Source organism: Argiope bruennichi, chromosome 9 (genome assembly GCF_947563725.1).
Source record: "Argiope bruennichi chromosome 9, qqArgBrue1.1, whole genome shotgun sequence".
NCBI lineage: Eukaryota > Metazoa > Arthropoda > Arachnida > Araneae > Araneidae > Argiope > Argiope bruennichi.
The window spans coordinates 107,218,450-107,231,041 of record NC_079159.1 but is presented as its reverse complement, the minus strand read 5'-3'; the positions used below and the strand labels follow the sequence as shown (position 1 = coordinate 107,231,041).

At 33.8% G+C, this 12,592-nt stretch overlaps 1 protein-coding gene across 1 annotated transcript; it reads right to left on the bottom strand.

Moving 5' to 3' along the window:
- Positions 1-4,670: 4,670 nt before the first annotated feature.
- Positions 4,671-11,097, bottom strand: LOC129985047 (cyclin-dependent kinase 11-like). The gene is made up of 5 exons (XM_056094972.1): positions 10,544-11,097; positions 9,781-9,991; positions 8,161-8,368; positions 6,320-6,393; positions 4,671-4,736 (listed from the first exon to the last, which is right to left on the bottom strand). The coding sequence occupies exons 1-5, from the start codon at positions 11,095-11,097 to the stop codon at positions 4,671-4,673; spliced, it is 1,113 nt and encodes a 370-aa protein (XP_055950947.1).
- Positions 11,098-12,592: the final 1,495 nt, after the last annotated feature.

Here is a 12,592-nt window from a genome sequence, read left to right as displayed (position 1 = left end):
AAATCTGATCCCTTTACATGCCTTCTTCAGTCCATAGAATCGGGCATGGTAAATGGTAGAACTGTATAAGATCTCTGAGGAATAAGCATATTGTCATCCAAACCACTGTCATATTCAATCCATAGAATATGAATTTCAATTTGGTGAATTGCAGTTAATAAAGCATTAGCAAAAGTTCTTTTCGTTCCACGCGAGCTTGAGTCCATAGAGTCTGGCTTTCAAATGGAAGACTTGATGAAAGATGCTGCGTTATTCATAAATGCTGCAGTTCAACATTTCTCAGTGTTCTTTCACTCCCTAGAAATTTACACTTCGAAAGGCTGTAGTTTAACGAGAAAATCTGATCCATTTACATGCCTTCTTCAGTCCATAGAATCGGGCATGGTAAATGGTAGAACTGTATAAGATCTCTGAGGAATAAGCATATTGTCATCCAAACCACTGTCATATTCAATCCATAGAATATGAATTTCAATTTGGTGAATTGCAGTTAATAAAGCATTAGCAAAAGTTCTTTTCGTTCCACGCGAGCTTCAGTCCATAGAGTCTGGCTTTCAAATGGAAGACTTGATGAAAGATGCTGTGTTATTCATAAATGCTGCAGTTCAACATTTCTCAGTGTTCTTTCAGTCCCTAGAAATTTACACTTCGAAAGGTTGTAGTTTTCGGAGAAAATCTGATCCATTTACATGCCTTCTTCAGTCCATAGAATGGGGCATGGTAAATGGTAGAACTGTATAAGATAACTGAGGAATAAGCATATTGTGATAATTCAATCCAAACAAATGTGATATTCACTCCATAGAATATGATTTTCAGTTTGGTGAATTCTGGTTATTAAAGCTTTAGCAAGTGTTCTTTTCGTTCCACGAGAGTTTCAGTCAATAGAGTCTGGCTTTCAAATGGAAGACCTGATGAAAGATGCTGTGTTATTCATAAATGCTGCAGTTCAACTTTTCTCAGTGTTCTTTCAGTCCCTAGAAATTTACACTTGGAAAGGGTGAAGTGAAGAAGGATTTCAGCAATGTTGTTATCGGAGAAAATCAGATCCATTTATATGCCTTCTTCAGTCCATAGAATCGGGCACGGTAAATGGTAGAAATGTATAAGATCTTTGAGGAATAAGCATATTGTGATCCAAAGCACTATCCATAGAATATGATATTCATTTTGGTGAATTGCAGTTATTAAAGCATTAGAAAGAGTTCTTTTCGTTCCACCCGAGCTTGAGTATAGAGACTGGCTTTCAAATGGAAGACCTGATGAAATATGCTGTGTTATTCATAAACGCTGCAGTTCAACTTTTCTCAGTCTTCTTTCAGTCCCTAGAAATTTACACTTCGAAAGGTTGTAGTTTTCGAAGAAAATCAGATCCATTCACATGACTTCTTCAGTCCATAGAATCGGGCATGGTAAATGGTAGAACTGTATAAGATCTCTGAGGAATAAGCATATTGTGATCCAAACCACTATCATATTCAGTCCATAGAATATGATTTAGAATTTGGTGAATTGCAGTTATTAAAGCATTAGCAAGAGTTCTTTTCGTTCCACGCGAGCTTGAGTCCATAGAGTCTGGCTTTCAAATGGAACACCTGATGAAAGATGCTGTGTTATTCATAAATGCTGCAGTTCAACTTTTCTCAGTGTTTTTTCAGTCCCTAGAAATTTACACTTCGAAAGGTTGTAGTTTTCGGAGAAAATCTGACCCATTTACATGCCTTCTACAGTCCATAGAATCGGGCATGGTAAATGGTAGAAATGTATAAGATCTCTGAGGAATAAGCATATTGTGATCCAAACCACTGTCATATTCAGTCCATAGAATATGATTTTCAATTTGGTGAATTGTAGTTATTAAAGAATTAGCAACAGTTCTTTTCGTTCCACGCGAGCATGAGTCAATAGAGTCTGGCTTTCAAATGGAAGACTTGATGAAAGATGCTGTGTTATTCATAAATGCTGCAGTTCAACATTTCTCAGTGTTCTTTCAGTCCCTAGAAATTTACACTTCGAAAGGTTGTAGTTTTCGGAGAAAATCTGATCCATTTACATGCCTTCTTCAGTCCATAGAATGGGGCATGGTAAATGGTAGAACTGTATAAGATCTCTGAGGAATAAGCATATTGTGATAATTCAATCCAAACAAATGTGATATTCACTCCATAGAATATGATTTTCAGTTTGGTGAATTCTGGTTATTAAAGCCTTAGCAAGTGTTCTTTTCGTTCCACGAGAGTTTCAGTCCATAGAGTCTGGCTTTCAAATGGAAGAACTGATGAATATGCTGTGTTATTCATAAATGATGCAGTTCAACTTTTCTCAGTGTTCTTTCAGTCCCTAGAAATTTACACTTCGAAAGGTTGTAGTTTTCGGAGAAAATCTGATCCATTTACATGCCTTCTTCAGTCCATAGAATCGGGCATGGTAAATGGTAGAACTGTATAAGATCTCTGTGGAAGAAGCATATTGTGATCCAAACCACTATCATATTCAGTCCATAGAATATGATTTTGAATTTGGTGAATTGCAGTTATTGAAGCATTAGCAAGAGTTCTTTTCGTTCCACGCGAGCTTGAGTCCCTAGAGTCTGGCTTTCAAATGGAACACCTGATGAAAGATGCTGTGTTATTCATAAATACTGCAGTTCAACTTTTCTCGGTGTTCTTCCATTCCCTAGAAATTTAAACTTGGAAAGGGTGAAGTGAAGAAGGATTTGAGTAATGTTGTTATCGGAGAAAATCTGATCCATTTACATGCCTTCTTCAGTCCATAGAATCGGGCATGATAAATGGTAGAACTGTATAAGATCTCTGAGGAATAAGCATATTGTGATAATTCAATCCAAACAAATGTGATATTCACACCATAGAATATGGTTTTCAGTTTGGTGAATTCTGGTTATTAAAGCTTTAGCAAATGTTCTTTTCGTTCCACGAGAGTTTCAGTCCATAGAGTCTGACTTTCAAATGGAAGACTTGATGAAAGATGCTGTGTTATTCATAAATGCTGCAGTTCAACTTTTCTCAGTGTTCTTTCAGTCCCTAGAAATTTACACTTCGAAAGGTTGTAGTTTTCGGAGAAAATCTGATCCATTTACATGCCTTCTTCAGTCCATAGAATCGGGCATGGTAAAAGGTAGAACTGTATAAGATCTCTGAGGAATAAGCATATTGTGATCCAAACCACTGTCATATTCAATCCATAGAATATGAATTTCAATTATTGAATTGCAGTTAATAAAGCATTAGCAAAAGTTCTTTTCGTTCCACGCGAGTTTGAGTCCATAGAGTCTAGCTTTCAAATGGAAGACTTGATGAAAGATGCTGTGTTATTCATAAATGCTGCAGTTCAACTTTTCTCAGTGTTCTTTCAGTCCCTAGAAATTTACACTTGGAAAGGTTGAAGTGAAGAAGGATTTGAGCAAGGTTGTTATCGGAGAAATTCTTATACATTTATATGCCTTCTTCAGTCCATAGAATCGGGCATGGTAAATGGTAGAAATGTATAAGATCTCTGAGGAATAAGCATATTGTGATCCAAACCACTGTCATATTCAGTCCATAGAATACGATTTTCAATGTGGTGAATTGCAGTTATTAAATTATTAACAAGAGTTGTTTTCGTTCCACGCCAGCTTGAGTCCATAGAGTCTGGCTTTCAAATGGAACACCTGATGAAAGATGCTGTGTTATTCATAAATACTGCAGTTCAACTTTTCTCGGTGTTCTTTCAGTCCCTGGAAATTTAAACTTGGAAAGGGTGAAGTGAAGAAGGATTTGAGTAATGTTGTTATCGGAGAAAATCTGATCCATTTACGTGCCTTCTTCAGTCCATAGAATCGGGCATGATAAATGGTAGAACTGTATAAGATCTCTGAGGAATAAGCATATTGTGATAATTCAATCCAAACAAATGTGATATTCACTCCATAGAATATGGTTTTCAGTTTGGTGAATTCTGGTTATTAAAGCTTTAGCAAGTGTTCTTTTCGTTCCACGAGAATTTCAGTCCATAGAGTCTGGCTTTCAAATGGAAGACCTGATGAATATGCTGTGTTATTCATAAATGATGCAGTTCAACTTTTCTCAGTGTTCTTTCAGTCCCTAGAAATTTACACTTCGAAATGTTGTAGTTTTCGGAGAAAATCTGATCCATTTACATGCCTTCTTCAGTCCATAGAATCGGGCATGGTAAATGGTAGAACTGTATAAGATCTCTGAGGAATAAGCATATTGTGATCCAAACCACTATCACATTCAGTCCATAGAATATGATTTTGAATTTGGTAAATTGCAGTTATTAAAGCATTAGCAAGAGTTCTTTTCGTTCCACACGAGCTTGAGTCCATAGAGTCTGGCTTTCAAATGGAAGACTTGATGAAAGATGCTGGTTTATTCATAATTGCTGCAGTTCAACTTTTCTCAGTGTTCTTTCAGTCCCTAGAAATTTACACTTGGAAAGGTTGAAGTGAAGAAGGATTTGAGCAAGGTTGTTATCGGAGAAATTCTTATACATTTATATGCCTTCTTCAGTCCATAGAATCGTGCATGGTAAATGGTAGAAATGTATAAGATCTGTGAGGAATAAGCATATTGTGATCCAAACCACTGTCATATTCAGTCCATAGAATACGATTTTCAATTTGGTGAATTGCAATTATTAAATTATTAACAAGAGTTGTTTTCGTTCCACGCCAGCTTGAGTCCATAGAGTCTGGCTTTCAAATGGAACACCTGATGAAAGATGCTGTGTTATTCATAAATACTGCAGTTCAACTTTTCTCGGTGTTCTTTCAGTCCCTAGAAATTTAAACTTGGAAAGGGTGAAGTGAAGAAGGATTTGAGTAATGTTGTTATCGGAGAAAATCTGATCCATTTACATGCCTTCTTCAGTCCATAGAATCGGGCATGATAAATGGTAGAACTGTATAAGATCTCTGAGGAATAAGCATATTGTGATAATTCAATCCAAACAAATGTGATATTCACTCCATAGAATATGGTTTTCAGTTTGGTGAATTCTGGTTATTAAAGCTTTAGCAAGTGTTCTTTTCGTTCCACGAGAATTTCAGTCCATAGAGTCTGGCTTTCAAATGGAAGACCTGATGAATATGCTGTGTTATTCATAAATGATGCAGTTCAACTTTTCTCAGTGTTCTTTCAGTCCCTAGAAATTTACACTTCGAAAGGTTGTAGTTTTCGGAGAAAATCTGATCCATTTACATGCCTTCTTCAGTCCATAGAATCGGGCATGGTAAATGGTAGAACTGTATAAGATCTCTGAGGAATAAGCATATTGTGATCCCAACCACTATCACATTCAGTCCATAGAATAGGATTTTGAATTTGGTAAATTGCAGTTATTAAAGCATTAGCAAGAGTTCTTTTCGTTCCACGCGAGCTTGAGTCCATAGAGTCTGGCTTTCAAATGGAAGACTTGATGAAAGATGCTGTTTTATTCATAATTGCTGCAGTTCAACTTTTCTCAGTGTTCATTCAGTCCCTAGAAATTTACACTTCGAAAGGTTGTAGTTTTCGGAGAAAATCTGATCCATTTACATGCCTTCTTCAGTCCATAGAATCGGGCATGGTAAATGGTAGAACTGTATAAGATCTCTGAGGAAGAAGCATATTGTGATCCAAACCACTATCATATTCAGTCCATAGAATATGATTTTGAATTTGGTGAATTGCAGTTATTAAAGCATTAGCAAGATTTCTTTTCGTTCCACGCGAGCTTGAGTCCATAGAGTCTGGCTTTCAAATGGAAGACTTGATGAAAGATGCTGTGTTATTCATAAATGCTGCAGTTCAACTTTTCTCAGTGTTCTTTCAGTCCCTAGAAATTTACACTTCGAAAGGTTGTAGTTTTCGGAGAAAATCTGATCCATTTACATGCCTTCTTCAGTCCATAGAATCGGGCATGGTAAATGGTAGAACTGTATAAGATCTCTGAGGATTAAGGATATTGTGATCCAAACCCTTCAGTCACTGTCATATTTTGTCAAGTGTGTCCATCTTTTAATGTTTCTCGAGGCTATAAATTATGGACTATTCATAAGACATGTGAAGAAGGAACTTTCGGTTTATCATATTAAATGTCGAATATTTTCTTCCAGTGTAAAATATTTTTTCAAAAAAATAAATAAATATTTTGTTCAGAATATAAAAAGAATGATAAATAATAATTTTGGGTAGAGTTTTTTGGAGGCGCGCATGTGATCACAAACATGTTGTTTGTTCTACTTGATGCAAGGAATACAATTTCTGAACATTCTGCGCAGAGAGGTGCAGCGTCGCCTAAACCATTTACTCACCCTCCTTCTGATGGTTGGTTCTTCTATCTGATGATGATAAATCGTCGGGCCATAAATGCTCTCAGTTGTCGGATCTAAAAAAATCGAAATTTTTTGATAAACATAATGGAAATAATCTTAATAGAATTTCTTTAAATCATATTTAACTTATCAGTATTTACTTCATCATGAATAAATGGATACTAGATTAATTAATGAAAAATAAAGTAGAATTATTCCGTTTCCTCATAAATTTACACCATTTCAAAATTTAAATTTTTTTTAAATAGTACGAATCAAATAGTATTGCAATTTTTACGCAATTAAAAAAAATCCTAATTTTCAAGATTAGCTTACCTTGTTGCACTGAAATTGAAACCACTTCAATGTTTCATCAAATATTTAATCGGATGATTTTTTTCGGGAAATTCGCAGTATCGAAGGCTATGGAAGAACTATTCTTCTTCGTATAATAGTTTGTAAGACGAATAGAAAGTGAAATTTGAATTTAGCAAAGATAGAAGATAGTTGTTACCGGACTTTTACGTTTTAAGAGCGTTTTTATACGATGGGTCTGATCTCTATTAGAAGGGCTCATGTACAAAATGAGCAAAACTTACCCAAGATATTTAAATAACATGTTTTTGTCTGAAGTGTCGTCGGAATGTTGAACATGAAATGATATCAAAATGTTTTCGCTGAAATTAAATGTGACAGATATATCTGCCGAATCAGCTGAACCCGAAAGGCAACTAATATGGATATAAATATTTAAAAAGGCTCATATTAAATAGACCTATGCATTTTATCATCTGTAATAAAATATTGGAAACAAATTTTCATAACAACAGTCAAGAATCCGTTTTTAAAAATTATGTGACTAAATATTTTTAAAAATTGCTAAAATATAGCAGAAGTTTGTGTATTTATATTGATAGGATTAAAAAAGATTTAAATTTTTAAAATCATTTTCAATATTTTAAGAAAGATGAAATCATTTCTAAAAAGTAGAGTTTTTCAGAATTATTGCGATAAAATTCCAAAATCCATCATATATTTGAATTGCTTAAAATTACAAAAAAAAAGTTTGAAAAACATAGTTTCATTTAAAAATATTTTCATACCAAAAATTTGGCCATTCCAATTGGGATGATCTGCAATCTAGAATGGCAACACAAAAATATCAATAGATAATTTCCTTTCTTTTTAATCGATATAAATGTTTGTATTTTCAAAATATCAAACACAGACAACATGATATGGATAGAATGGATAGAATTTTCTTATTGTTATTAAACCATCAAAGTTGTGCATTCTTTTTATCTCAATATTTTAAAGAGATATGCACTTTTATTAAACACATTATACTATCACAGAGTAGGAAGAAAATTCTATCCTTTAGTGCTTTATTCAAAGATGGCAGTATCTATATTCATTATCCTTATATTTCTAGAGATTATATGAAGATTAAGAAAGGAATTGATTAAATTAGTTTAAATTTAATCATTATCCTTTTCAGATCAGCATTCCTTAATTTGGGAATGAGCGAGACAAGATAGGTGTAACATTCTAAAATAGTATGAATAGAATGTCTGCCGGCATTTGAATCTAAAAAGTACTTCTCAAGTAAAATCATTAATAAGAGTTGTAATTTCTTTTGTTGTATATTATCCGACAGAACAGCTGTTTCACGAATGTCGGAAACAGATAAAAATGCATCGAATTTATTGAATTTTTATTTGATTCGATTGAAATACGAATGAGGGTATATAACCATTTAAAAACTTGTAAAATATTCTTTTATATTTTCACGACTTTATTTAAGAAGTATATCATATGAAAAGATATTTTGGAGAACTTACTTGGGCGCTGCCAGAGTGCATCAACATCGTTACAAACGAAATCTCCCTGCCCCAGAAATTTGTGTTTCATGCCGGTTTCAGCCGTGATTCTTGCAGATGGATCAGACTTGAGGAAAGAATGTATGAAGTCAAGAGCAAGTTTTATATCCTCATAAGTAATTTCGACTGCAGGGAGTGCTGTTTTTATTTTATCAGTAAAGGCCTCTTCCTGAAAATGAAGAAATCAGACTCAGATGACCGAAAAAATGTGATTTTATGAAGAAACGATAATTTTTATTCTTTGTTTGTATTTTAAAGAAGATTATTATGTATTAATTATGTAGAAAATTAGTGGTTCTCTTTGCAATGAAATGATCGTTCCAAATGCTTCTATATTTACCATAAATTTTTTGTTATTAAGAATCGTTTTATCATCCCTTTTTTCATTATTTCATTATTTCTAATTCAATTGTATGAGATATTCAAAGTCTTTTCTCGTAACTTTAAACAATAATTTTTTTAAATTCAAATTTATATGTAAATCTATAATAATCCTCCAACAGGAAACAGAATTTATTCCTTCAACATGAAAATTTAAAATTTCTCAATTTACTAATATTTATTATCTTACAAGGTTTCACCATTTATTTTTCAATGCTTCAAACTTCAAGAAGAAGAAAAAGTATTTCTTTGTGGCTTTGAAATCCAGAGAAAGAAATTACATCCTTGCCCATCTCGATTTCTTTTCATTAATCTTATAAGTTAGCTAAAATCGAGGTAAATTGCATTAATTTACATCTACTGAAACATGCAACCATGAATATTCTTTATTGTATACAAATAAATGGAATACTGCTGTAATAGCGGATGCAGTTACATTTGACCTGCGTCTGTTTGTTCAAAGACGAACAAAATAATAAAGAAAACAAAGAATAAATAAGCTTATTCTTTGAGTCGTATAGTTTAAATACGTACTAAAAATAAAATGGTGCAAGTATGGGAACCTCGAGGAGGCGTAATTATCGCAACACGACGTGGAATAGACTAAACTAATGATTGAAGGCGAGTTGGAGGTCATTTTCCCCATGAATCCTTCAGAATAGTCCACAAATCCAAGGGAGAGTGAGGTAGTGGAGATCTCATCTGAACAGCACATTGCAGGCCATTCCAGATAGGCTCAATTATATTAATGTTTGAGGATTTAGGAGACAAATGAAAAATTCAGAAGAGCTTCCGCGGAGCCACTTGGTAATAACTTTGGAACATAAGGGGTATCACACTAATTTTCTGGAAATGTCAAAGTCCGTTGGAATGCACATCGGTCATGAATGAATGCAGGGAATCAGACAGGATGTTTATGTGCATGTCACCTATCAGAGTCATCACCTGTCCCCATATTATTCAACTGCACACGCCGCATACTATGACATAGCCATTACCAGCTTGAAGTGTACCTTTGGCACGTAGCTACATGGATTCATGAGATTATCTCTGTATCTGTACACATTCCCCCCCCCCCCGATTCAACTGGATGCGAGACTCGTCAGACCGTCAACATTCTATTCATTCAGCCGTCTATTTATTCAGAAAATTAAACGGTGCAAAAGTTTAATTAGGGTAAAAATTATTATATTTGCTTACCTGCAAGGCTCCCCTTATTGAAGCATGCCGAAGTTCGGTGCCCAAATGTCGGCAAGCGAAGGATCGTACCATATGGAAATTACTGAGAACCTCGAAGGACATGAGGCCGTATGTCCACAGGTCAAAGGCACGGCCATCGATTGATTCGCCCTTTTTAAGCACACGAAAGGCTTCTGGTGGTTGATACATAATAGGCAAGCCGATGTCGTCGCTAAATCAAAAAAAATAATGTAGATGACTTATTTTCACTTTAAGAAACTTATTTAAAAAATAGCAATATTAGAAAGAAAATTTTGCTCAGTTCCAGTATAGGCCTACGCTAAAATGCAATAAATGGTAATTTCTGGGTGCTCTAAGCAGCATCCGTACTTTATTGCAACCGTAATGTAGACTTAAAACTGACTTAAAAAGGGACTCGTGGATTTAGTAAGTTATAGGATTAAGCCAAGCATGCCCTAATGAATCATAAGATATTCAATACGCAATATTGGCGAATTCTTGCCGAAGCAAAAATGGCACTAATAGGCCGTATACTTGAGCTGCTGCCATATAATTTTCGAATACATTTATTAATTATTTTTTTTAAAAAAATAAATAAATAATTATATTTCAAAACTGTTTTCTAATAATTTTGTTATAAAACGCATTGTATATGTCAAAATAAATGTATCAATAAAATATTTTGAATTTAAAAATCAACCTGCACTTCAAATGAATTTAAACAATTTAATATTTTAATTTATTTGCAAAGGACATTTCTTACCTTCCTATGCAGGATGTCGTTCTATTGAGGAATGTGAAATCTGCTATCATTGCTTTGGAAGCTCGACGTGATATCAGAACATTATCGGACTTCATATCCAGGTGACAGAGGTTCTTATAGTGTAAATAATCTAATCCGCATAATATTTGATGTAGCCATAATTTTAATTGATTGAGGGAATCTGTGTTTTCGAGGTATTCATTAGAGGTTACCGCTTTCATTAGGTCATATGGGTAGACCTGCATTTCAAAGCAAGCAATGTTGAGTGTTGGGAACATTGTTAGTCTTTGCAGAGGTACAATATTTTCATGGCGCAACCTGATCCAAAGTTTTCGCTCACCCTCATTGACCTCTTCTAAGTACAGCAATTTCACGGCCACCCCGTCTTCATTTTCTGGATGGTTAAAGCGAATCACCGATCCAAACGAGCCTTCACCAAGGATTCTGGGGTTATTGTAACCAAAATGTTTTTTCATTAATTGCGTGGTTCTTAAATATGCTGTTTCTGGGTCACGAATCGGGTCCAAATCTTCATACAAATCTTCAGTAGACATTGCAGATGTGTTAAATTATCCTTGAGAATCGCTGATAGAAAACTTGCTAAACTGTGCGAATACCAAACGACTATGAACTCTGTTATCAGAGCAGCAAAGAATGAATGGCAACAGTATTGCATCAAAATATAATTTTCCTTTATTGAAATTCAATTGTTAAAATTCTTGAAACTGATAAGCAACTTTTTAACTATCGCAACAGCAGAACATTTATAACAAATGTCTTTTACAGCATTGTTTGAATTTAGTGTTATACTCGTGATTTGTTGACATATTTCCAAAAATAAGACAGTTTTTAATGAAAAAAAATAATTAAAAAATTACTAAAGTTTTGGTTTCCGAAAGTAATACTCTAAGAAAATCTATAACATAATGAAAAATTAGAATTTTTTTCTCATATACAAAGTATATAGAAAATATTCTATTAAAAAAAATTTAAATTAAAAATTTTGTGGGATTTCCTTGCTTTTGAATTCCCTGATTTCGAAAAATCTATTTTTGGCAAAAAGTGTATCTATTTCTCTCTCTCTCTCTCTCTCTCTTTCTCTCTTGCAAGATAAATCAAACCGCTTTGATGTGTGAAACTTACTAATATGTTGATATGAAAATTTTTATATTTTTCTCCAATTTTAAATGAAATTCAATCGTAGGAATCGTAGTCCTTCTCTATGGCTACTAAGAGTAAAGATTTAAATAAATAAAATGTGCTGCACAGTCTTAGCCCTTATAATATAGATTCTTAAATGTTGAATCAAATCTGTCAGAGAATCCACTGTTTATTGGTCTGCAATTCTCCATATATGTAAATCCATTATCATAAACTTGATTACTTATATCAATTAAATCTGGCATTATTTTGAATATCTATAAATTAAAAGCATTGTTTTTATTTGTTATAAATGAATTAAATGCCTCATTTTAAAAAATGTTGAAAGTACATATGAATATTTTAAGGTTTGGTAAATTTATTGTTGGCAGAAGTGAGAGTAGAAGCCAAGTGCATACAGATTTGTCATATATAAATATGTAATGATGTTTTAAATTCTAACTTCAATTTAATTGATTTGCAAGGTGTTATCTTAATTTAGCCGATAGTAACTTCATTATAAAATATTTTCTTATTTCCTGATCCAATTCAACTTTCTCTACTTAATTAATTGAAGAAAAGCTTTATAAAATTGCTGAATCGGTTAAAAGCCTCACTTTCCCACACTCCGAGTGAAGGGACAGAATACCGCTGACGAGACAAATTCTTTTTTGAAAGATCCCTGTGTTTCCCTTGCCTCGTTGGCACGTGTAGAGAAAATCCCTATCGAAATCTCATTTTATATAAGCACTATAGAGAAATATTTTCCTATCAATATATCATGTTATATAAGAGCAGGGAGAAAATGTTCAAGAGCCCTTTCCTCATTTCTGTCTGTGTTTTGTGTGTTCTCGTCGCTCCTGCTTATACATAATGCGTTCTTCTCCAAGAGATAAAGATATATATAAA